Source organism: Balaenoptera physalus (genome assembly GCF_965194825.1).
Source record: "Balaenoptera physalus genome assembly, chromosome: 7".
NCBI lineage: Eukaryota > Metazoa > Chordata > Mammalia > Artiodactyla > Balaenopteridae > Balaenoptera > Balaenoptera physalus.
In genome coordinates this window covers 10099084-10126571 of record NC_138886.1, presented here as the reverse complement: position 1 = coordinate 10126571, position 27488 = coordinate 10099084, and the positions used below count along the sequence as shown (strand labels likewise).

The following is a 27488-nucleotide window of genomic DNA, read 5'->3' as shown; positions in this document are numbered from 1 at the left end:
CGCTTGAGCTGCAATAACTCAAAGATGTATTGTGATAGATCAAATTTTGGGGGGGGGGTGCCTAAAAGTGACTTGAGCACCAGAGCTCAAATGGACTGACAACAGGCTCTGGAAGGATGACAGCACGTTCACGATACAGAAAGCGCTGGGGGACAAGCAGAAAATCCAAGAGAGGAAGGAGCTTAGCTGTCTGGAGTAAGGAATCAGGAAAAAAGGAAACAAGGAGTGGCACCTGTCTTAATGGCAACACCAGGCCAGGGAAGAGGGAGCAAAGGGAAGCAGAGAGGAGGGGAAGGAGGAGGCTGGCGGGGTGTAAGGCCTGCACTGAAGAAAGAAAGAGGAGGTACTGAGAGACAGCCGGGATGTGGCCCTGGGGCTTAATAACACTGGAAGGAACCTGGAACATCGAGTTCAGAGATGTAGATTCAAATCCTAACTCTGACACTGTGGGTCAAGAGTGGGTCAAAAACCTTGCCCAAGGTTCCACTGTTGGAAAGAGGCGGAGCTGGGACAGATCTATCGGACTCCGGAGTCATGTTCCTTCTCCTTCCCCTCCTGTGTCACCACATTCCTACAAGCAGCAGTAAGGACAGGGACTGTGTGGGTGACTGTAAACTCTAAGTCAGTGGCTCTCAAAGTGCAGCTCAGGACCCCAGGCGTGGCGGGAGGCGGGTCCATAACCTCAGTACTATTTTTATAATAGTAACAGTAAGACATGACTTGCCCTTTTCATGTCTAATATCTTACAAGTGTACAAATAAAAAAAGTTCATTGATATGTTTCTGATTCCACATTGCAACCAACCTTTAGGAAACTATCACTTGAGTTTTGGTATAGCAACAAAAATTAATATGCACTATTATCTGAAAAGGCTACTGAAATACTCCCATTTCCAACAACCTATCTATGTTAGCCAAATTTTCTTCATATACTTCAACCAAAACAATGTATTGTAACAGACTGATTGCAGAAGTAGATATGAAAATCCAGGTGTCTTCTATAAAGCCAACATTACAGAAATTTGCAAAAATAGAAAATAGTGCCCACTGGTTCAGGAGATTAGTCAATAACTTATCTTCCTGGTGGAACAAAAATAAATGCTTTTCAGAGGAAGGAAAACAAAAAAACAAAAAAACCCTCAAACCAAAATAAAAGAGTGCTACTCTTATCATTAAATTTTTAAAAGAAAATATTCTTATTTTAAAAAATTTTAATAAAAATGTTATTTATGTTCACATATAATGGATTTACCATTATTTTTAATGAATTCATAAATATTTTAAAATCTCTGTTTTTATTCCTAATAAATAGATATAACTCAATAAACAAAAGCTCTTTGAGGTCCTCAATAAATTTTAAGAGTGTAAAGAGGTCCTAAGACTCAAAAGTTTGAGAACTGCTGCCTTTATTGGTTCTTATGCCATGTTTTCATTGTTCCTGGATGCCCATTTGGACAACCATGATGGGACACAAAAGTGCAGTTACAGCTCTGTATCTATATTACATACCTGAAAACAAACAAACAGAAAGCCTGTACACACATTGTTAGAGTGACAGGCTTGCTTGCCACGTGATCAGATCAAGGTTAATTACAACTAACATTGTTTAAGAAGCATTTTCATATACTTCATGATTTCACTGGAACTGAGGGAGATACATACAGGTACACACGTGACTGTCTTTCAGACAAATGAGCACTGATGATTAAACCAAAGCTCAGATGAACTCACTGTACGCCTCTAGCAGATGTCTTATGTTCATAGACACAAACTACATGGAACATCAGACTTCATTTTATGGTTCAATGAGTCTCACGCCAAGTCTGAAAGGGCTAATCTAGTTATAAGTTAAAGCAACTTCCGTCTTCCATCTCCAAAAAGATCTATGCCAAGTCTAGAACTCAACTGGAAGTTCGAGGGCCTTTGCTACGTCCTTACCTCATATGTACACTCTCTGTAGCAATGATGGCCCTGTTGACCATTCCTCCCAAGTCCGCAAACAGTCACCCAGCACCAACTGTGTGCCAGAGCTGTGCCAGTGCTTCAGGAACACAGGAGGATGGCAGCAAGTGTTTGCATTTGGCTGGTGCAAAGAGTCTGTGAAGGGGAATAGTGGAAAATAAAATGGTGTGGGGTGGAGGGGGAGAAGTCTTCAAAGATAGGCACTGTCCATCTCAGGACTTGGCATACAGTAAAATACTGCTGTGCAAACAGCTGAATGAAGAATAAACAAACTACCTTCTGCCCCATTCTATCTTGCAGCCTTATTGCCACTCCACATAGAACAATGCCTGTTTCAGCTAAACTGGATTTTGTTCAGGTTATACCATCTGGCCAGAATGTCCTTTCCACTCTTTAAAATTAATACACTTCAAGGTCTAGTCCAAATGGAATCTTTCCTGATCCCTTTCCTGAAACCCTGTCTCCCTTTGTTGAAGGCTCTCATGATAAGTCTCTTACACGATAAGCATCTGTACTCCCCTTCTGGACAATGGGCTCCTTGGGGGCAAGAACATTCCATCCTACAGAGCACACAGTAGATGTTCAATAAATGCTGTTGGCGGCCTGAATGAGGTTGATGCCACACAGGTTAGCCATAACAGTACCTGAGTTTGTACACCATCCCTTGTATTTACCTTGGTTATTAGAACCTAACACACCATTCCTAGTTTTCCGTTCAGATGCCCTACCAGACAGGGATCCTGCCTCAACAACAACTCTAAGAGCAATTAACATTTACTGAATGCTTACTATATATGCCAGACATTATGCTCAGCACTTTAAATATATTATCTCATTTAAATTTCTCACTGCTCTTTTAAGTTGGATAATATTATCTTCTTTCTACAAGTGAGAAAAATAAGGCTCAGAATGTTGTCCTGCTAGTATAGCCATACAACTAATACAAGCTGGAGTTAGGAAAGGAACCCAGGTCTAATTCCAAAATTGTGCCCTTAACCACCACATAACCCCTTGGGTAAAATGCTCCTTGGATGGGCTGGGAATGTACAAATCCATGGGCCATAGCAGTATCTAAGGAGAACACAATCACACCTGCCTTTGCCAGAACAAACAATCAGGGATAAAACCTAACTCTCTCTACTCCTTCTGTAAGACTCAAAGCTAGATGTGTGAGTGAGTCAGGGAGGAAAAACTCTCCTTTAGCTTTCTACATCCATCACATTTTTTTTTTCCAAAGGCCGTTTAAGTCCCCAAAGACTCATAAGCCCAAAACTTCTCTTCTATTAAACACTTCCCTTTGGCTACTAGTCATTTTTGCTGGTCTCTAAAAAATAATCCATAGGTGATATACTATAATATACACACGCGCACTTGCTTGCCCCTCTGCAGTAATCTCTTCAAAGCCGTCAGGGTCGTACTGTAGGATACACCCTTCACTGAATTTGCCATGCTACAACCAGGGTAGGGATCCTTGCTGTCAGTGCCTAATTGATTAAACTCTTGGAGTCAGAGCCTTTCCACAGGGAGATTTCAGACCCTCAATAAATCAGGATAATCTTGTTTTATGAGGTGATCAGAAAGAAACGATTTCTGGTTTGTAGAATTTCTAAAGAGAGCGGATCACGGAGGTGGGAAGGTGGGAAGGTGGGGGTGGGGGAGGTGTCGGCTCTGCATTCAAGCTCCTGCCTGTCCCCCAGTCTCATCTTCCAGCACTCTCTCCCTTGCTCATTTCATTCCACTCCATTCATTCATTCCCAAATATACCTAGCTCTTTCTCAAGACCTTTGGACAAGTAGTCCCTTGGCCTGGAACATTCCTCTTACTCATGAGCGGAACAACTCCTTTTTATTCTTCCTCAAGGAAGCTTTCTCCTCCCATTCTCACCAGCTCCAGGCCCCTGCTATATACTCTTTTATACCCTTCACAGCGCTCATCACAGCTGTGAGCTCCATGATGCAGGGGCTGTGTATCCTCTCTACTGCCCCAGCACAGCGACTGGCCCAGAGGAGGGGCCGTCAATATTTGGGGGATGAATGAACAAATATGTGTCTAGGGTGAAGCCTGTACAGGATGAAGCATGACCATTCAAGGGTCTGAACGACTGGCTCATTACAGGTTTGCCTGGAAGTTAGGTTGATGTCAGAATTCCCATCACTTCCTTTTCCTCCATTGTGTCTTTGCCCCTGTTCAAAACACAGGGAAAGTAATGGAGTCTTCTTAAGAGCCTGGGCATTTTGGACAATTTACATGACAAAATATCTAAGAACTGCAACATTTTATCAACACCGAGGCACCTCTCTCTCTGACTCCAGAGTCAGAGAATGAGGGCACACATGCTGGAAGAACCCTGCTTCCCATCAGGGGAGTCACTGCAGAAATGTCACCCGATGCATTACCAAACCATTAGTCAGGGGCTACAGGGCGGATTCTAGGGCCAGGAGCCTACCAGAGGGATGCAAATCCCTGTGCCCCCACTTAGAGCCCAGACAGGGTTTGTGGCTCGTCAAACATGTTTCCTTACTGCTCTAATGTACCAGTGTATCGCTTAATGAAAGTTCTTAATTGTAATTCAATTAATTACATACACAGAGTCCCCAATTACATTTTCCAATCAGGCATTGGCTGTGGTACAGGTCTAAATGCACTTAACCAATTTTAATATATTAAGACCAATTTCCCTTGAATACTAATTACTATCTAATGATAAAATGAAAAGGGGGGAACTTTCAAGAAAGGGGGAGAGTGAAAAATGCAATTCATGTGGAATTTCTCAGCCCACATAGCACAACGCACTCACTACTGAAGAAGTACGTGTGGACAGGGCACAAATTTGCTTCCAGTTCAGATCAGCACTGTTTTTTGCCCTAGGTATCACCTACCCTTGGTGCAGGCTGTTGCCCAAAGGGACCTGCGGGAAATCTAAGTGTCTAGAGGGAAAAGGCCAACACACACAAGCGCAGACTAGCTGTGGTGTCTGCGCACAGGCACTCGCTTTGTGTCTTGGGCACACAAAGCCTGGGAATGGCCAGCTCTTGCATGGGGCATTGCACTTTACCGCGTGCATTTAAGGCACACAATCTCAACTTAATCCTCATAACAGCCGTACAGGGTAGGGATTCCTTCCTACAGGGTAGCCCTACAGATGGGGAAATGAAGCTCAGAGAAGGACTTGCCTAAGGTCACGCTGTGGCTTCAAACATCCTGCCTTTCCCCTACAACACACTGCCAACCAGCCCACATCAAACAGACAGCAAGAGGCAGAGACACATAGGTATTCTGGCATCGGGGATAATGTTTCTGTTCCATTTAAATTCTGTTAGCGTGCAGCAAGCAGGGAGCTATTATCCAATATCTACTTGAAAAAACTCTCACCCATACAGAAAATTCCTTACAGTGAACACGTTTCCCCCCACCAGAGCCAGACACGTAACTGGCTTTCAGCAGTAATTCAACCTAAAATATGTACCATGAACACCACAAGTCATTTCCATTTGTAAACAGAGTTTATTTGCAGGATCACATTTTTTTTGCTTTTGAAGACTGCTGTTGTGGTACAATAAAAGAGGCTTAAAGCCCTGGTACTTAAGTCACATGACAGAAATTGGAGAGATTAGTAATTTGTAACTGAAGAAGGCAAACCCTCCAGAAGCCAAATAGAACCACTAGGGAGTCTCCAGGGTTGGCAAAAAGAGCACACGCGGGAGGAGGGATTGGCCCACTAAGAATAAGCACCACGAAGAGGAGATGGAAACACACCAGGAGAAGCAGTCATTCACTGTCTACAGTTGCTTTTTTATTTAGTAAGTGGGAGGGGGGTGGGGTGGGGGGAGGGGGGAATCCCAAGTACCACCACGAAGAAACCCTTATACCTGAAGATGCTCACTCAAAGCCCAAGTTCCTTTTAAACGGTATCACACACTTGCCCCTCGGTGCCCTCGTGAGCAGCCTGGTGATGCCAGGGACTCAGGAGGCTCTCTCCCTCCCAGGGAATGAACCACACCTGGCCACAGGCACTGGGATGTAGGGGGAGCTCAGACCCAGTCCCTGCCCTTGGTGGATGGGGGTGGGGGTCACAGTCCAGTGTGGGGGTGGGCGAATCCATTCAGCGGAATCAGTGATCAGAGAGGGGTAAGGAGAGGGACTCTACCAGAGCCCAGGGAATGGCGGCCAGGTGGTCTGGGGAGGCTTCTAGGAGGAGTGGCCTCTTCTCCTGGGTCTTCAAGGAGAAACTAAAGGAGGTGAAAGAGGCCACAAACTGAGACCCAGAGATACGCTCCCCTGCCACAGTCCAGCCGTCTGGGTGACTGCCCACCTCGAGTTGAAGCTCTTCCTTAGTACAGCCTTAAATTAAGGAAACTTCATGAAGGTACTGAAATAATGGAAGGTCTCCTTGAAAAGGAAAGGAGATCAAAGGAGATTAAACTGATGTTTAAAGAACTGAATCCCCTTTCTATAGCAACTTCTATTTAGGAAACAAAATAATTAGATTCAGCTCTTTCACTAGACTTAATGGACAGAAGACACATTCTTCTAGGCCCCCTAATTATTATTCATGGGATGATGAGCAAATCACCGCCTTAAAGGCTCAGTTTCTTCTTCTATAAAATAAAGATGATGGCCACTCTAGCCTAATTAACAACAGCACCTCTATCTCATTTAATCCTCACAACAACCTTGTGAAATAGATTCAACCACTTCCATTTACACAGGAAACTAAGGCTCAGAGAGGTGACATGATTTGTCCGATGTCAGAGCTGCAGTGTCCACCCAAGGTCTGCCTCATCTAAAGACTGTGCTTTAAACACTATGCTGAACTACTATGTGGGCACACTTGTGACTGATAAAACAGGGAAGACACAGCGTCTGACACTTTGTGGCATTCCATAAAGCCGGTTCATTTTCAGGTCTATTTTAGCTCTGATGATGGGAAATTCCCAAGTTTCTCTCTGAAAATTATGGAAACGATAGGTTGGTTCACGCTGCATCTTTCTTCTAAGGCTCTGGATGGGCTACCCACATATGATCAGTGGGTAAAGGAAAAGGTCACTGGCAACGTTTGGCAGAAAACGAAATTGAGGTTCAATTTGGTGCCAGGATTTATATAGACACTTGGACAAGAATGGAAGTCTTCTAATGTTACATCCTCTCCATAATGTACTCAGGCTTCCTTCTGGTCTGATTCCAGCTTCTAGCAGACAGCTGGCTGAAGGATGTAGGAGATTATCAGACTAGAGTCCAAACTGGAAAGCCCAAGGACTTTGGCTTGTCGTTTTCTTATTTAGGCCAAGATCCAAGCACAAATGCTACCTCTCAGTCCCTAGGCAGAAACTCTTATCATATTAGCTTCATTCACAAGCTTCTCTCTCATAGTGTACAAAGACAACTGTCATCGCCCTTCTTAGGACTGAAAATTTAGGTTGTTTTATCAACAATCTCAGGGTGGGCTTCAGGGTCAGATAGCTGACTTAGAATTCTGGTCCTATCACTTACTGACTAGCTAACTTTGGGCAAATCACGACCGCTCTCCACAATTAGAATAGTATCTTGTAAGGTGCCTGTGAAAATTACACGAGAGAGCAAAATGTCTGGCGTGATCCCTTACAATAGAAGGCCTGAATAATTAAAAAAACATCCTTTGATGCGGCTGGTATAAAAAGCCATGCCCTGTCCCCCTGTGGAAAAAAAACAGAAGGGTTTATATCTACTCTTATGGCAGTCTTCTCGATCAAATGCTTTTACTTATAGGTACACCTCTTCTGGGACACCAAAGCACATTTGCTGGAAAGTACCCTGCCTCTAAGTTCTCTGGTCCTGTGCCACAGACTTATACATCTGCTCTGGCCCCCACTCTCCTTTCCCCTCCATTCTGCATCACTCCCTTCCCCACCACACACCTCCTTGAGGGCCCTGACAGTTCTATGACTCCAGACCTCCACATCCATGCCTCAGCTGCTCTGTGAGCTACAGAATGCTGCTCTTTTGTTATTTATTAATTACAGTTAATATTTATTGAGTGTTTATTATGTGCCAGGCACTCTTCTAAGAGCCTTATGAATCCTCCTATCAGCCTTACGAAGGCAAATTAACTACCTAAGAGAGGTTAAGTAAATTGTCCAAGGTCACACAGCCAGTAAGTGGCAGGGCCAAAATGTGAACTGAGGCGGTCTGGCTTGATTGCATATTCTCTTAAACACTGCATAATAGATGCTCATAATTTAGTTCACTTCTAAAATGGCTTTAAGGATAGCAAGCCTGTGCTGATCAAATACAGCAACAGAAGTGAAAAAAATTCTGTTTTTGAAATATTTTTCTTTGTCTCAATCTAACTTCTTATTCTTAGTAAGTAGCTACTGGGGAACAATATGGGTTCTTGATTGAAATTTCTATTTAAAAAATTTTAAAAATCTTTTCTATAAAAAGAATAAATTGTTTTTATAATTTACTTCCACTTTACAAAGACTAGTTACAATAGTCTATTGATTCCAACCCATGGACTGCCTGGCACACTTTGTAAATGCTGGTACGGTCTTCTTTCACTAACAAAGTGATTTTGACTCAAAGGCAAGCACTGAAAGTATCTTGCAAATCCTTTAAGATGGGGATGCTGAGGCTGACAGAGGTCATACAACTTAAGACTATGCTCGTACTTAGAAGTGGAGTGACAACAAGAGCTCAGATTTCAAATCTTTATCCACCAATCCTCATAGCTTCTCTTTCCTAGTATAAGAACCTTATCGTAAAAGAAAAAAAAAAAAAAAAGAAACCCAAACAAACCCAAAACACATCTAATTTGGAATCACAGTATATTGTGAAATACTATGCAGCAGTTAAAAAAAGAAAGAGGTAAATCTATATACGGAATAACATATGGATTGATGTAGAATATGGAGTACTCTCTATGTGACATACTGTTACAATGATAAAAGAAAAATGTAGAACACTGATGACAGTTTGCTACCATTTTGTTTTTAAAAGTAGGGAAGGGCTTCCCTGGTGGCGCAGTGGTTAAGAATCCGCCTGCCGATGCAGGGGACAAGGGTTCAAGCCCTAGTCCGGGAAGTTCCCACAAGCCATGGAGCAATGAAGCCCGTGCGCCACAACTACTGAGCCTGCACTCTAGAGCCCGCGAGCCACAACTATGGAAGCCTGCGTGCCTACAGCCCATGCTCTGCAACAAGAGAAGCCAACGCAATGAGAAGCCCACGCACTGCAACGAAGAGTAGCCCCCGCTCGCCGCAACTACAGAAAGCACGCACGCAGCAAGAAGACCCAACGCAGCCAAAAATAAATAAATAAAATAAATTAATTAATTAAAAAAAAAATAAGAGGGAAATACGTGTGTTTATATATATGTCTTTGTGTGGGTATATTCATGTACATATACAGAATATCCTTGCATATGCTTAGATGATCCCCGGAAAGACACCAGAATCACTGGGAACAACTGTTGTCTCCGGGAGAGGAATTAGGGGAGAGAAGAGAGGCTAAAAGATTTCACTTTAGATGCTTTGTTATCTGAAATTTTTTTGCATGTGTGTTATATATCCAAAATATATACCAAGATCCTAAAAAATAACATTTTATCTTATTCATATAACATGGAGTCAACATGAAACATTTTGAAACAGAATCCACTACAGAGTTCCTATACGTAGGACAAGGCCCGTAGTGGGTGATGAGTGAATATTTGCTGAATTAATGAATGCCAACCTGCCAACCTCAAAGACTTGACAATCTAGTGCGAGAGATAGACATCAAACAATCATTGGGAAAAATAAATAATTATAAACAGAAATACATGCAATGAAAAAAAAGTAGTATGCTCTATGATGGAATATAACAGGGGACCCAAATGAGGAACGGGTCAGGTTTAGGCAATGAGGGGACAGGGAGATCACAGGTGGCCTCTATCGAGGTGACATTTAAACTGAGAAGAAGGATAAAAAAGTTATTAACCAGAGTAGGGGAAAGTGTTCCACACAGAAGAAACTGCCTGCGTAAAAGCCCGGAAGCAGAAATGATGGAGAGTTGGCTGTAGTGATCACAGTTTTCACATGTCACTCGCCCCTTAAGTCAATGGGAGTGTACAGGGGAGGAATGGCTAAAATTCATAAGTCTGAAACTCTACAGAGTGAATGAAATTAACTGAACTTTTAAAGAAGCTTTCTACATAGCACTAGGAACCACTACATTGCCTCCAGCCCAGAGTATGAAAATGGCCAGAATTTTCTAAAACCTGATGACTGAACGGTGATACTGACAGGGCCAGTTGCTTTATATACAATATAGCCTTTGCCACAGAAAAGGCCTCATAATTCTAAACTGTTTCCAGGACTGTTCCTAACTTAGGATGATACAGTTTAATGGATAAATATTAATCACAGAGGGCTGAACAGGATGCAGACTGTTTCCCAAAAAGCATGAAATCAATCATTTCACTCTGGGATACAATTCTGGCATGAAGGCTGAGGTCTGCCTTGGAAAACAAAGTCACCTCAAATCAGCCTAGGGAGGCCAGACCAGTGAGTATTCCCAAACACAGGACTTTTAAGCATGTTGCAACGGACAAAGCAGGCACGGAGCGAGGAGGCCAACGTACTGTTCTCGCGGACCAGACAGAACTCCCAGGCGCTCTGGCTTTCCAAAGTGCTCTCCAGGTCCACAGCGACATTGGGCTCGCTCTGCTTCTCCAGGCGGTACTGAGGGCCTGGAAGATCAAAGGGGCAGGAGGAGGGGAGGCAGTCTGAAACAGTGAATTTAACATTGGAAAAACACCACACCCCAGTGAAAAGCTGATAAAGCATTAGGAAAACACTGAAGTCTGTTTGGGGTCTCGCGATCCAAGAGGGAAGAGTTTGATTTTTTTTTCCACACGGCTTCACACATTTGTCTGTTCTATTATCAGGTCTATTTTTGCTCAGTTCTCCCCAAAACAGGATGAGAGATAGAAACCTTTTGAGTCAGACTGACTTGGAATCACAATGTGGCTACGATGGTTTCCCAGTTATGAGCAGGTACCCTACCCTCTCTGAATCTCTGTTTCCTAATATGTAATGTGGGAATACTTACACCCTGAAGGATTATTGTGAAGATTAGAGATGCTACAGGAAAAATGCTTACGTAGTAATGTACCTGCCTCATAGGAGGCAGTCCTACAAAATTATTTATTAATAATTATTATATGATAATGAATAATTAATTATAAGCAAGAATAAGGTATGTTTAGAACTCGAATATAATGACAGTCCAAAAATGTAAAAAAAAAATTTTAAACGTAGATGGGGTTAAAAAATAAATTCCAGGTTTTGGGGTTATGGTGACAGAAGGACAAGTGGCTGCTGATTCGTGTTTTTGTTGAAATATTTATGAAAACACAAGAGGCAGAGCTTCAATAATACTGAAAACCAGGAATATCAGTTACCCTGCATCACAAAGGGATTCTGGCAGATCTTAAAACACTGGGGCATTTTATACATTTATTCATGTATTTCTTTGTAAAGCCAAATGACAATCTTGTTCTTCTCAGATAACACCTAACGGGTCCAATGATCGTATTCAAAAGACTGCTCCTGTTGTTAATGGTTACTGAAAGATTAGAGGTGTAAGAAACTGTCGTATTATTTTGACTATGAAAGGTGTGTTTGGTCAGACAGCAGAGGTGGGAGAGATCTGAGGAAGCATCAGAGGCCTTCCAGGGCTCCCAGGTGGAACAGGTATTTTTAGATGTGTTCCTCAGCTGTCCTCAACTTGTTGATTATTTACATAATCAGTCCTTTTTACACTACTTACAGGTTTTAAACCTTCACTAAATTAACAATGCTCAAGACACATACAACTATTTAAGGAAATACATGCTCAGAAGTCTACACAATTCTTATAAACTCTAATACACTGTATTCAGGTCAAGAAGGTATTGTAGTTCAACATTATACATAGTTCAATTTTAATTTAGAAAATATTAAGCAAATAAAGTTATGGAAATACAGATAATTCTTATTCTCCACTACCCATCACCTGTCGGTGCCAACATTTGTCAATTACCAAGCATGCTTGCTGCTCATCACTGGATGCTTTCATATTCACTGGTGGAAGTAATCACCGAAAAGTCATGCCCAGCTGAACTTTAAGAAAACAAGCTGGTGAGAGATTCCTATGATCTCTCCCCCCACAGCTCTGCCCACCCCCCGCTCCCTAACACCCACCTTTCACAGCTGTGGGCAGCCCATTAGAGAGAAGAGAGCCACCCCTGAACCCAGAGAGCTGCTTTCTAAAACACTGGCCTGTTAATCTCCAACTGTCCCACCCCTAGATCTCCCAGCAACATAGTGTATACGCACTGATATCCACTCCTATGACTTTACAGTGAAATCTGGGTACAAAGTTTACCTACAATAATTCATTTTTTTATGATAGTCAAAACTTGGGAATAACCCAGATCTAACAACAGGGAAACTGGTTAAACAAAATATTGTGAAATACCATGGAGATATTAAAAGTGATGTTGCAAAAGTATTGGATTTTATTGAACACGTTTATAATATGCTACTTTATGAAAATAGCAAATTATAACACAATATGTGTAAGATGATTGTAATTATGAAAAATATATGTAAAGTCATGGCAGGGGGTGGGGTACATACTGGAAGGTTATTTCCAGAATGTGAATAGTAGTCACACTGGATAGTGGGATAATGAATGTTTTTATTTTTCCTTAGTGTTTTCCTGTATTTTTCAAATTTCCTATAATTACTTAAATAAAGGCTACTTTTATAATTTTTTTTTCCCTTTAGCCATGCCGCGGCTTGTGGGATCTTAGTTTCCTGACCAGGGATCAAACCAGGGTCCACGGCAGTGAAAGCCTGCGTCGTAACTACTGGACCGCCAGGGAACCCTCTCTCTCTCTTTTTTTTCACTTTTATAATTTTTAAAACATCATATAATACTTATAAGTCCTCCAATTTCTTACTATGCCATTTTTCTGAGGATACTGTAATTACCACACCCTGTGGCATCTCCAGTGGGTCTTTCAGTTGCAATAGTTTAATCAAAACTAGACATCATCTGTTTATGTAGGTCAATACTTTCATCTTAAGTAACCCTGTAACCTCTCTAGGCACAGGATATATAGGGTTTTGGGCATCTAGAGCTGTTTGCCTACCTGACAACTGGATGGTAAGCAAGCCACCCCTTTCCTGATTCAGGGAGCCAAGGCCTGGCCACATCAAGGTGTATTTCAGGCTGGTCTCCTTTGTACACTTTTTCCTTTTGGGCTCTGTAGCTATCTGTGAGACGAGGAGGAGGGAAACCAGAGGAGGCAGGGAGTACTAGGAAGGGCCCCTTATCCCTAAACACAAGTCCCCGCATCACTCTCTAAGCCACAAATGCCACCATTCCATATTCAATTTCTTATTTCTTGGGTTTTGTAGATATTTCTTTTCTTTTCTTTTTTTTTGGGGGGGGGACTATAATATTATTTATTTACTTATTTTAATTTTATTTTATATTGAGTATAGTTGATTTACATGTTGTGTTAGTTTCAGGTGTACAGCAAAGTGATTCAGTTATACATATACATGTGTCTATTCTTTTTCAGATTCTTTTCCCATATAGGTTATTACAGAGTACTGAGTAGAGTTCCCTGTGCTATACAGTAGATCCTTGTTGATTATCTATTTTATATATGGCAGTGTGTATATGTCAATGTAGATATTTCTACTAAAATAGTTTGTTTCCCAAAAGTAACTTTAGGACTTTCTCCTTGAAGCCTAGTATTATTGGGCTTCATTATATTCATTATATTATGATGACTCTCAATTACCGCACGACCACTATATGCAAGCATGCTGCATATGTTACCTTACTGAATCCTCACAGCAACTCTTAAAGGCAGATATTATTATCCTCATTTGACAGATTGGGACCCTGAAGGTTGGCAGGGTGAAGTAACTAGCCTAAGATCACACAGGTAGGAAGCAGGAGGGGGAAATGAAACCCAAGGGTCTTTGGCCCTAAAGCCTATGTATTTTGAAGGTTTCTTCCTTTTACAAACTGTAAATTACAGACTAATTATAAAAAGCCATAGTTTGTACCATAAGTATATATATTTTTTGTAGATCCATGGATTCATTTGGGTTCTCAATTACTTAACTTGTGGTTTCTATACATTCATTTCTATGATAAATGATCTGAAATAATTTATTTTAATGAAATCCACACATGCTAAATATCCCATGCTATGGCTGTATCCTGGTTCCTTATGAAGACAGGATTCCCTTATCTTTCCATCCATCCAGGAAGACTCTCTCCCCGTCCTGCAGAATATTCCTAGGTATGCCCAGTTTTTTAAGTAACTAACATGTCGAGCATCATCGTCCACTCTCGGTACTCCATGGTCTTCTATAAAAGCTAAGGAACAACTTGGAAACCCACTTCTGAACTTAGCAAAGGACGGATGGGTCTTAACTCTGGGGAAGGCAGGGTAGTTAAGCTGTAGATGAGACTCGAGATCTAGACCCAAACAGAAAACTGCCTATTGCAAATCTCAATTTCTCTCCTAATTCTTGCCCAAACACTGGATAAGATATTTCACAGAGAAAGACTATTTTGCACGTTTTCCCCCAAAAAGCCCAGATTGATAACTTTAGGTCACACCGTGTAATGAGAGGCAGGGTATATATTAGAAGCAATACAGCCTGATGATTAAGGGCATGCACTTGGGGCCAAATTGCCTCAGTCTAGTCCTGGCTGAGAAACTTAGCTGTATGACTTTGGGCTAACTTACTTAACCTCTCTGTTTCATCTATAAAATGGGGCTAATAATAGCACCTAGTTTATAGGCCTGTCTGAGGATTCAATAAGTTAATAGTTGTAAAGCAAACAGAACATTAATAGGGTTATTTAAGTGTCAGCCGCCATCATCATCATCATCAGCCATATCATCAGACTTTTATAAGAGATCATAACAGAACAGAACAGGGCCTACTATGTGCCAGGTACTATGTTAGGCCTTTTATAAAGATCGTCTCATTTACTCTTCGTCATCTTAGGATGTAAAGAGTATGAATCCCATTTTACAGAGGAAGAAACCATGACTAACAGAGGCTAAATAACTTGCTCAATGTCTCACAGGAAGTGGTGGAGCTAGGATTCATACCTAGGACTGCCCAGGCCTACAGTCTACATATTACATACCGCAGTGGCTCACTCATAAGTTCTTAATATACGTCTGTTGACGATAATCAAGACTATGACAACCCAGACCTACTATGTATCAGACAATAGTTTCTAGCAAATGCTAATTTAATTTTCAGGCAGCTGACACAGGAGGAGAGAAAAAGCAGCAGCCAAAAGCCATTTTATAGAGACAAGCTGTGAGGTCAGTTTCTATTAACATACTTTTGCCAAAGAAATGATTATATAAAAATATAAGAGGCTCTTTCACACCAAATAGGACACAGTTCTCAAGGCAACATCCTCCCTTTGGAAAGAGTTTTTAAAATGTCACAGCTGCACATGGAGCTACACACCTTCTCCTTCACAGCAGAGGAGAACACAAAAGGAAGATTCTGGGAAGCAGTTACTCTGCAGCGACGAGAAAACCTGCTTGGGCATTCCGATGATGTATTTATTGCAGTAAAACCACGTCACCGAATGGTCTAGGAACAAAATACTGCTCTGGGCACTTTGGGAGGGTTCCAAGTTATAATACCCAGGCAGGATTTTTATGGGATTTTGTAAACCCGAGGCAAACATCTTAACACATAAGTTTCAAAGAAAATCTGTAGTATCTGTTGGATGGTGGATACATGCTCAGTTCAGCTTCCTCGATCTCTTTTCTTTAATCCTTGACTGAAACACTTTTATGTTTCATTCGGCATGCCATTCCTTAACAGCTGAGAGCCAGCTGAGAGTTGAAATCTAACGGGAAGGAAGGGCAAAAGCCTGAAGAGAGAGAAGCCATACGCCCCTATCACTCTGCATCTTATTTCTAAAGGCCCATGGGAGAAACCTCCTTCAGACCTCCCTATCTGGAAAGGCTGTACTTCCTCGGAGCAACTAGCTTGTTCTGTACCTTTAGACTGTTTAACATAAATCTTGTAACTGAGACCGTTTTCCTTTCTCCTTTGCCCACGAGGAAGCTCAGCACTAAATGTGTGATGATCGGACACGCATTTCTGTGTCAGTTAATCCTCTGGACCTTTATTTCCATTTTCTTTCAAGTAGTTTTTCAATTCATGCATTTTTTATCCCATTAGTGTATTCCAACTGCTTTTCGGATTGAAGTGGGATATAAACGAATTAAACTCTCATTATTATTGCTGAGCATGGGAACAAGTTGGAGGACACCTATCTGGAAAATGATAAAGGAAAAGGCTGAACACTTTCATGAATATACCTTCACGTCAGCTGTTTTCCATTCGCCAGCTTAAAGAGCTGCTTTAATCTGAAAGAGCTGCTTGTAGCCAGAAAAAGTTAAGCATGAGCAAATAAGAGGAAAAGCTGGGTTTTGAGAAGAAAACTCCTCTGTCTGCACCCTCTCACTACGCATTCTGGGGAAGTTACTTAATCTCTGCGTATTTTCTCATCTGTAAAATGAGAATAACACAACTTCCTTGAGAAGGCTGCTGTGAGGATTAGATGAGCTCAGTGACGGCTGCTGTTACTGTGAGGGCAGCTGGCGCAGGAACCGCCGTGGTGAGGCTCCGGCGAATGCCCAACCTCAGAGTCACCAGAGGCTAACAGCCCCGTTAAGCGAAGACACACAGTGGCAGGGAGCGCTGGCACCAGAGCAGATGTCTGTACCCTTTCTCACGTGTGTCCAAGGTAGGAGTGTGGGGTAGGAGGGCGTGCAGATCTATTTAAACAAGCTTGCTTTTAAGTTACAAGCAGCATTTAAGTCGGAGACTTGTTCAGCAGCCAGGATTCCTAAAGTTCCTTAGTCTCTCTGGTCCTACGAATACAGTCTAAAAACGGTGAGTAAATGTCAGAACCCACTGAACAAACCACGGCAGCACAGATGTCACAAGATTTGTGGTGTTACGATGCCATCCATACATTCATCTAACAAACATTTTAGGAGCATCAACAAGGTCCCAGACACAGAGATGAATAATCAATGATTCCTGACCTCAAGCAGGCTGGGGGAGGTGGCAAGACACACACGAGCAGATGAAATTGTCAAAGAGCCCCAGTCAGTGCTCTTCCCAAGGCAAGGACAAGGCGCTGTGGGAATACAGAAAAGGGGACAATGAACTTCTTCTCTGAGGCGGAGACCTCTAAACTGAGTCTTGAAGGAGGACCGGGAGCCGGGAGAGGGCAGGGGAAGTAGTGCATTCCTATAGAGGGAACAGAATGTGCAAAGGCAAGGAGGTACTGAAGAGCCCACGTGGACCAAGGGAAACTCCGCGTGGAAAGGGCATAGGCTCTGTGGGGTTTCAAGGGGAAGCTGGCGCTGGGATGCTTGGTCCAGACTGTTGGTCAAAGTCTAGATTCTCTCTTATAAGCAACAGATGCTCACAGAGCAGGCGAGTGACACAGCTTTATATTTTGGTACACTTCTCCTGGCGGCACTGCCAACAACGGGCTCGAGGAGACTGGTGGCAGGGAGGCCCACTCGGCAGGCCGTACCAAGCCTTGTCTGCTCTATGGCAGGGGCCGACTGAGTCCCAAGTCCCTCACTGAGCCAAAGCCATCACCGACAAGCTGACGCCGTCAATATCAGAGCTCAGCCCTAACATCAGCTACCCTAAAATGTTCGCATCTAGTGTCAGCTCCATCGCTGATAACTCTTCCTCTAGGGGTGACTGTAATCATTTTCTGTTTGATCTTAATACAAGCACCGAATCATATTCAAGTGATAATCACTGTAGCTTATACTCCCGCCCAGGCTTGGATTGGATAATTCGGAATTTAAATAATAAAAAAAGAACAAGCTGACGTGACAATAAGGTCACACTTTATCCTCCTCTAAGCCAATATATAATTTGCTCTCAGGGAAACAGCCAAATATAATCAAATTAAATACCATTCCTATTACAAAAGAAGAAAGACCAAGGCTGTTCCAATAAACCAATTCTCCCGCCGAGTTAAACTGCAAAACCTTCAGGAAAGGTTTTGAAAGCATGACCCATCAGTTCTAATTTTTAAAACTTATCCTTTCAGTCAAGACTAGAAAAAGGCCCATTCCAACTTTTATCTTTACTACAAAGTGCTGTTATCTTGGCCTGATGTCAGGAGCTCTATCTCTCTTTCTGCTGACAAGCAGAGACGAGAAAGATAAGATTGGAAACGAATCTCACTTCTCTGAGTAAATAAATAATCAATACTCATCTAAATGTAAATGAGAAGGTAGCCCCCTCTGATAACAGCACTCTTATCAGAGAGCCAATTTTCTTCAGACATTTGGCCTCAACCAAATCACCATCATTCAGCCCCAGCCTAATGGCAAAAAATCGTAACTAAATTGAACCGATCACCAGAGATCAACTAAGTTCGGCCCTGGCCACTTCAGGTTCAAATGTTTGGGAATGCAATTTTGCCCCCATTAACTTTCAATAGCAATGAAGAACAGACTGGTCAAGGGGCCAGTTTGTGCAATAAACAAACCCCAGAGAGGGGGCCGGCCAGAGAAGACAGCAGCAGTGGGTTTATGTGTTTAAACAATGTTATAACTGGAGCAAACCCCAAAACTGTGAAGGGAAGGCTGCTTCTATGGGGTGGGGAGACAGCATTCTTTCCTTTTATCAAAGGCTTGGTTGAAACTGAGGAGACAATGATGATCAAACTTTATTAAAGCAAGTGTAAGCAAAGAAAAAGAGATATTAAAAAGCTACAGAAGCTAAAAATAACCTAAGGTTGGAATGATCAATTTCCTCCAACTAATTTGTATCAGACTTACATCTGACCCAGCAGTGCTGCACTGACCTGATTTTACTGAAATAGGACGCCATCTGCAAGACAAATCACTTTAAAACCACTGCACTGGGGTTTCCATTTCTTTGCTGCAAGACTCAATTCACTGCTGATGAGAGTATTGGGGAAATTATGACCATTATTGATAGGACAGCAAAACCATTTTTACACAGTAGTCTTCAAGTCGACAGAAAGCTTGCACCGGACCATTAATGAAGGTGTCAGCTACAATCAGAAATTAAAGACAAAGGCTGGGAAAGGACTAATTTTGAGAGCACGTTTAAGGACACCAGATACACAGAAGCGGCAGCCATTCATCCTCTCAGGAGTAACAGAGCCTAAACAAGCATCAGCTGAGGAGCAGGAGGCTCTGCCTACAATGAGGGAAAGGAAATGCTTCTTTTCTTTGCTGCCTGGCCCTGGAGTTCTGAGAGCACAGGCTCTCAGCATTATCAGCTTCCAATCTTTACCAGCCAAAGGAGGACATGCCTGGTGTGAGGCAGAACTATTCAAAGTGTAACCATCTTGATATATCTGGTTTTGTGATTAGCAGTAATCTTTTACCAAGATGTCTGCACGACTACTTGTATTTCCCAGCCAAAAGATTCCTATATATCCTGGCTCCTCCAGTACCTCTTCAGAGCAGTTCCTCAGAACTATCTGAGAGGCTGTCTCCCAGGGGAGGGAGTAAGGTCCCCAAATAAAACTGAAACTCACTGCTCAAAACAAAAACAGACAAAAAGTGCAACCACCTCTGTTCCTGCTGTATCTAATCCTAGAAGGTGGACATGTGGTGGTTAAAGTGTGGGTTTTGGAGTTAGAAAGACCTGGGTTAAAATCTTGGCTCTTTTACAAAAGCTCTGTGACACTGGGCAAGTTAGTTGATCTAAACCTTCGTGGAGTAATTGCAAAGATTATGCAGAACACAATGCCTAGAACATAATAAGTAGTCAATAAATGCCAGCTGTATACGACTATGCAAATTTTAACAAAATCATCAATTTGCCCTTTTAGAAAATAACAACAGTGACTGACATTGAGGACTTCCTTGGCCCTTAACAACGTCCTTTACATGCATTAGCTTTCCGAATCATAGAACAATGAGGTAGGCCCTAATCTAATTCCCATTTTACAGAGGAGGAAAAAAACACTGTGGCTAAGTCACGTGTCCACAGTGAGGCCAGGAGAAGAATCCAGGTGTGTGAGGGATTCCACTGCCTGTGCTCTTAACCACACCGCTATGCTGTGTTCCAGAAAGAGCATTCTATAATCTTCTTGATCTTTGGGTTAAAAAAAACAATTGTAAGGTTGAGATCATTTATCAGTTCAGAAAGGAGTGAAGACGTTGGGTGGGAAACTAGGAGGAAGAGAGGGTGGGTAGCTGGTCACATGAGGGGGTTGAAACTGAGAGCCCCTCAGTCCCCATGGCGGGCACCTATCTGCCGAGCACTTCAGGTGAACGCCATCCGCTTGCCCTGATTTTGTTGGGGGGAGAGGGGGCCTTTTTCTAAGTTAAATGATCTACAGAGTTACTGCCTCAATCCACAGTTCTGAAAGTGTGATTTCTTTAGGGCTTAACTATACCCATTTCTAGTCTTGTTACAACTTTTTTACTGCGATGGAAAACATTTACTGGAAATGTGTTACTGCTGTTACCAGGTCATAAAATAGAAAGAAAAATAGTTTATGTATTGCCGTCATTTCCAGTCACCCATCAGAAAGTGCCAAGAGGAGGAAAGGAAAGGGCGTACAGCTGAGATTTCCTTCTTTGTGCAGGAGAAAATGCAGGAGCATCATAATTCTTTAGAACAAATTTCTTCTTGAACATCCAGCCTTGCAGAAGGGCTCCTGGGAGGAGTCGGGAGGCACACCTTTCGGCATCTCCCTCCTCTCTGCAGCCCTGCCTGACTCCCTGTCAGAATTAAGAGCTCTTTCATCCCAACCTCCTTCGGGCCGCGTTCCTCTCAGTGCCCGGAGCAGGCTGGATTAGAAGCATTACTGTCTGTTTTTCGTTGTTCTCCCCCCCGCCTCCCAATCAGGGCACTCTTTGAAGATGGGGGTGGAGGGGCTTTTTAAAAAACCTAACTCTACTCCCGGAGCTCCAGCACAGCAACAGGTTCTTTGTACGTGCTTAATAATCTCTGTTAAATAGAATGACTTCAACAAGGTGGCATTTAAAATTGAACAACCTTGACCAATGAAGGACTCTAGCCTAAGAAACATTACTCCAAGCACACAATGATGTATGTTCAAAGATGTTCACTGCAGCACTGTTTCAATATTAAAAAGTGCACATGATCTAAATACCCTCCAGTAGGAAACTATCAAATAAATACGGTGTATCTGTACACTGGGATGCTATGGAGCTGTTAAAAAAATTAAGCTAAGTTAATAAGACATGGGAAGACTTCTATGATACATTATTAAATTTAAAACGATATGGAATGTATAGTATATATTCCATTTTAATAAAGTAATACCCCAGCTATATATGTGCATTTATATCTGTGTGTGCACGTACATTTGTTGAAAACACACACACACACACACACACACACACACAAACACAATCTGGAAGGATATGAACCAAACTGTTCTCACGGTTATTCTGTTACCTTAGAATTACCTTGGGTGCAGGATGCAGCAGTAGCAAAGGTGAAGGCTTTTACTTTTTTTTTTACTTTATAGACTTCTATCTTGTTTGGCTTTTGACAGTGGGCATATATTAGCATTACTACTGTCATTAAAAATCCAATTTTAAAAAACGAGGTTGAACAATCTTAGAGATGATTTCAGCAGGATCAGACTAGGGACTGTGGCCCCTGGAGCCTCCTCCCAGATCATGTGGGCTCAGCGGCTGCTGGGGAGACACCTAAACAGCTGGGGAGCCAGGGACTAAAATGGCAGAGAGCCTGTTTAGGAGTTCCCGTGGTCCTAAGTCAAGACACGGAGTGGACCACAGAGGTTTCCAGAGCTGCTCAAAGGAGCTGGGCAGCAAAGGTGAAGATGACTGGAGCATCTGAGGCTGGGCTGCTGGCGCCCAGAGGCCATTCACAGAGAGAGCCAATGACCACAGACCAAGGGTCAGATTGCCCACCCAGTCTGGACAGCTATGCCTGCCCCGTCCTCCTCATGGATTCTGGATGGTACTGTGGAAAACAAAGAGTGATCCCATACTGTCTCTGTCTGGCCTCCTCAACCTCCCTCTACAGCAGTCCCGATGCCTTCCTCCATTCAGGCTTTGAGACAAGAGGTGGTGTGTCAGCAGTCCATCCCTGCAGCCCAGGGGTTGGGAGAAGGTCTGATATGATTCCTGCCCTAGGCTCAATATTGTGTGTGTGTTTGTGTGTATGTGTGTCTAGGGAGTCCTCTGCAACCTCTGCCGACCCCACCACATTTGAGAAGGTATGGTGTAAGGGTTATAAGCCAGACTGCTTGGGTTTGAATTCTCAGCTCTACCACTTACTGGTTGTGTGACCCTGGGCAATTTACTTAACCTTTCTGTGCCTTACTTTCACATCTGTAAAAGAGGGATAATAACAGAACCTACCTCTTAGAGTTGTTCCAAAGATCCAATAAGTCATGTGTCTAGGTTGCTGTCTCTGCTTTCCAAGCAGGAGAGGGAGCGGGAGAGGGGGAGGGGGAGGGGGAGGGGAGGGGAGGGGGCGGGGGTGCTTCTAGTTCTCCAGAAGGGAGCTGGAACCTCTAGAGGTCTGCCACATTGGTCTCATCTCCCTCTTCTCCACCTCCCACCTAATGACACAATAATCCAGAAATATCCTCCCAAACTATGTCATTTCAACCCTCTGTCTAGAATAATCTTCCCTCTACTTCAGTTTTCTAGCACTCATTCTCTCCTTGAGGAGTCAAAACTCTGCTCAGGTGCCACTGCCTAGGGACTTCTCTGTGCCACTCATACTAAAAAGAGCCCTGCGTGGGCCTGTTTCTTGTACTTGCTGCATGCAAGTTGAGGGTGGGAGCACATTTTCGTACCCCTGCATTCCTAGGATGGCCACGGTACAAGGGCTGTTAGTGAATATTTGGTGACTAGCCTGAAGCCCAGCCTGCGTGCCTACCCTCCTGATCATCTCTTGCTCCTAAGCCCTACCGCCGTCTGACTCCAAGTGTCCCCTCTGTCCGGAGACCCCCAATAGTGCCCCAAATCTGACTGGGTTTCCTGGGGATGGGTGGAGATAGTGTGGATCAATCTTTGGACACTGGCTGGAGAATGGAAGACGCCCACTGACATGGGCCAGTCCCGCCTCCCAATCAGGCCATTCCCTCACCCAGGCCCGCCTTCTCCAGCCACAGCAACCTGTCCTAACATGCTTCCTACCAGAGTGATCTGAGCTACGACACAGAAGCCTAAATGGAACACACTAACATCAGAATGAGAAGAGGTAAAGCCTGGGCAACCTAAAACTTCAGAACTTGGAAAAGGCTGGAAGCCACTGGAAGGGAGACTCTCTTACACCAGCTCAGGTGGGGAGGGTGCTGGAAGGGCCAGACACTCCGCCACCCTGAGGAGTGCAACAGTCCATAACCTGTCACCATCTAGCTGGTGTGGATGCACTTCCCTTTGGAGAAAGGAGTCCAGATATTACTTGTAAAAAAGAAATATTTTTTTCTTCCTTCAAATCCAGATATCACTTGTTAGAATGGAAATCTTTAACACTGTCCCTTAGCATCCAATTTTTCAATCCAATCTGTTTCTCTTAACTTGAGTCTCTGTGACATTACCAAATTTTACATACAGTTATCTGTTGCTCAGTAAAGAAATACAGATGGTTTTTGTGGAAATAAACAGTCATTTATTTTAAACAACTGTAAAATAGTTTATGGAAACCAGTGGGGTAATGCATTCAAATAAATGCCACAACTGGTTGATGGGGAGCCAAGGTGCTAAATCACACTGCTGAGGAATTCAGCTGTGGGGAACAGACAGTAAATCCAGAGTGACAGGATTTCCCGTGATGGCAAAGGTTTCTGACATCCAGTCCAGTACTCAAAAACCACAACAGTTCAAACCCATTTTCCTTAACACAGCCTTGACAGCAGCGAAATTAGTGAATTTAGTCACAAGCACCTAAGAACGAAAACAAAAGGAACGAACAAAAAGGAGACTTCCTTCGTCCACAGCCCTTTCTGAGTTATATAAAGCAGGGCCTCCAACCTGAGTCAATGGAGAGCAAGCTTAAGGCCAACTGTTTTCAGTCGTCAGACGTTGTTATGATACAGTGGAATCTGAAGGCTTCCCTTCAAATCTGCGTACGCCAGAGGCTGGCTTGGGTAAATAATAGCCTCTCTGAACCTCAGTCTCCTCCTCTGTAAAATGAGGATGATAGTTGTATGTACTTGACAGGCTGTTGAGCAGATGCAGGGAGGCCCCAGGAGTGACAGCATTCTGTAAACAAAGCTGGTGCCAGCTGCCCTGGTGGAAGGGGGTTCTAGCCCTGGGCGGGACAGCAGGCCTCCACCAACGCCCCAAGGAAGCACCACTGACAGCGAATGGCTTGAGCCTGCCTGTGGGAAGGGAAAGAACTCCAAGCACTTTTTTGCTTCTAATTTTATAGGACAATCAACTATAAACTTGTTAACCTTCCCTTCTCAAACCTTTTCCTTGTACCTGGGTTTCCAGTGATGACACCACGAGCGTCCCAATGAATTAACTCCGTTGTTCATCAAACATCTACCGAACTCCTACCACGTGCCACACCCTGAGCTAGAAGCTACAGATGCAAAGATGAGTAACACTGACGCTGGCCTTTGAGGATTCTGCACAGTGAACAAGGCCTCCCAAGTCTGGAGTACTTCTTATCCAGCCTTCCTCCTTGTTGCTGACATCAGGTCAGCCCCCAAGTTCTGCAGACACTCGCAGTCACCAAGCCTCCCTGGCATGCTTGTCACCCAGCGCACAGTGGCGTCTCGCACCCTGCCTCCCGGCCTCCAGCCACCCACTCCCCACCCCACTGTCAGAGGGGGCTCTCTGGAGTCACACTCTGAAGGTCACCCCTTCCGGGCTTCCGATCCTTTCACAAGCTCCGCGCGGCCAACTCCTCACCCTGCTCTCCGAACAGTCTATCCATCTTACTCTCCTGTTCCTCTATGTCCTCTGTGATGCAGCCAAACTGGTCTCCTCACTATTTGGTGCACACACTCCGTGGTCTCCCACCTCCACGTCACCGCTGTGCGTTCCCTGTGCCCACACTGCCTGCTCCTCCAGTCTGTCAAATCCACATCCCTCCTCTACGGTTATTCCCCAAGTCTAATCTGGCCTCCACAATGGGCAAAAAATTGTACCACTTAACATTCCTCTCACCTGTGGGCTCTGCTCCAGGGCAAGAGGATTTCTGCAATTCCACGCCAACCAAAGTCAAGGCTTCCTTTCTTTTACTCTAGCCTTGGCCTTCCTGTCTCATTCAGGTAACTGCCCTTGATCCTGGCCCAGTACTGCCCAGGACCCTGCCCCCAGGCCTGGTGTCCTGCTAGGTTCTCAGTGTGCCTCTCTGAAAATCCTGCTCGCCCAGATGCCTCCCACCTGCCTGGATTACCTTGTTCATAAATTACACATGTAATTTATCTGAATTCAACCACATGTGCTTGATAAAAATAAGGGGGAAAAGAAGTGGAGACATGACCAAGACAACACCTGAAATAGTTTGGAGAATTCCACTTGCCGTGACTCAATGAGGCCCAGGAGAGTGAGTGTGAGGCAACAGTCTTATTCATCTTTGCAACTACGAGACTTGGTAAATGTGTGATGAATGACTAACTGAATTAACCAGGTGGATGGTGGTGTCTCAGTTTTCCAGTTCCTCTTACAGTGTGAGCATCTTTCTGTGCCAAGTTTGATTTTAGTATTTATATATATGTACTTTTAGTTTTCATCTGTTCTAATGCTAGCGAAAAAAGCTAGCTGTATTGGATTTAATGAGAAAAATCACAGGACGTTGGCCTCTGACAGGCATTTTTAAGAATTTTTTTTCCTAGAGGCAATTTTGACAACAGGAATTCTGCTCATTTGTTGCCTCTGTGACTTGACCTCTCAGGACACGGCTCTGTACTGCTGTCCCTGGACGCTGAGAGCGTCGTCTCCTTCTCTGGTCCTTGCTGCCTGCACTTCCCCCTCAGTCTTTGTGGTCCTTGGGTATGGACTGCCCATCTGCCCTGCTCCCTGTTTTGGGGAGTCAGACCCTTCAGAGATCGGTTCCACCTGCCAACCCAGCTCCTCTCTGCCTGTCCACCTTCCTTCTAACCATCACTGTACCAACTAGGGCTGTGCTTCAAGTCAGGACACAAGCCTTAGTTAAGCATTTTTCTTATTGCTAGTACCCTGTCTGGCTCCATAATACCCAAGTGGGCTCTTGCCCAATACCTCCCACTGGATTGGTAGGACCTTAATGGTGGGGTTCAAATCCCAGCTCCACCAAGCTTTAAGATCTTGGGATATAGAAATACCCAATGGAATACTACTCAGCCATAAAAAAGATGAAACCTTGCCTTTTGCAACAACATGGATGGACCTTGAGGGTATCATGCTAAGTGAAATAAGTCAGACGGAGAAAGACAAATACCGTACGATTTCACTCATACATGGAATTTAAAAACAAACAAACAGAATAATAAAATAAATGAACAAACCAAACAAAAACACATAGATACAGAGAACAGAATAGGAGTTACCAGAGGGGAAGGGGGGTGCGGAGGGTGAAGCTGGTAAAGAGGGTCAACTGTATGGTGATGAATGGAAACTAAATTTCTGGTGGGGAGCTTGCTGTAGTGTATACGGAAGTAGAAATATAATGTTGTACACAAACTTATATAATGTTATAAACCAATGTTACCTTGATAAAAAAAATAAATCTTAAAGAAAAAAGACCTTGGGAAATTACTCAAGTGCTCTAGGCACTGTTTCTTTATCTCTAAATTGGAGATAATGATAATTACTAACTCATGAAGTTGTTTTATAGATTAAATGAGATAATAATGTATGTAAAGCACTTAGCCTGGCACATAGTAAGCGCTCAATAAATGGCAACTATTTATTACTATATTAATACAATTTTGCACACTTTACCATGTCAACTCTGAAGCCATCAAACAGGTAAGAAGCTGAATTATACATCCTCAAAGCCAATTGTGACTTATAACCTAAGATGTTAAAATATGCTTCTCCTTGTGCTAAAACACACAAAACAAAAAGGCAAATGCAATGGCAGTAGAGGAGGTAGAGGAGTCGTGGCTGCCAGCCATTTTCCTTTCTGGGAGTTTTCCCTTTTGTTAGATCTGTTATCTTGGAGCTGGGCTGCCCTGCTGGCTTTCCATTTGCCTTGCTAATAACAGTAAATCCAGCAGCTTCCACTGCAGCTCCTGTCTCCTTCAGCTGACTCTGAGGCCAATCAGCAATTCCTCTCTGATCAAGTCAGATGTTCCCTGGGAAGTCCTGCTGAAGACAAAATTTATGACAAAAGTTTCTCCAGATTTTAACCCTTCTGCCTATCCAGACCCAGATGCAAAGCGCTCCAGAGGAATGCTAGGTCATTCCTACATGTGCATGCCCATGTTCTCACTGATGCTTTGCTTCTCTGACAAGGGGCCTCAGACCCCTGGAAAAGC

General features: G+C 43.4%; 1 protein-coding gene across 17 annotated transcripts in view; it reads right to left on the bottom strand.

The window, feature by feature from the left end:
- Positions 1-27488, bottom strand: part of MAPKAP1 (MAPK associated protein 1) — a 237908-nt gene that overhangs the window by 49809 nt on the left and 160611 nt on the right. For 14 of the 17 annotated variants that reach the window (XM_082467787.1, XM_082467772.1, XM_082467781.1 and 11 more), the window contains one exon: positions 10561-10668. The exons of 2 other annotated variants lie outside the window; for them this stretch is intronic. In XM_082467787.1, coding sequence (XP_082323913.1) covers positions 10561-10668 — 108 coding nt within the window. Of the gene's footprint in view, positions 1-10560; positions 10669-21562; positions 27316-27488 lie in introns of those variants that run through there. One more of the 17 variants, XM_082467778.1, reaches the window with a different exon arrangement.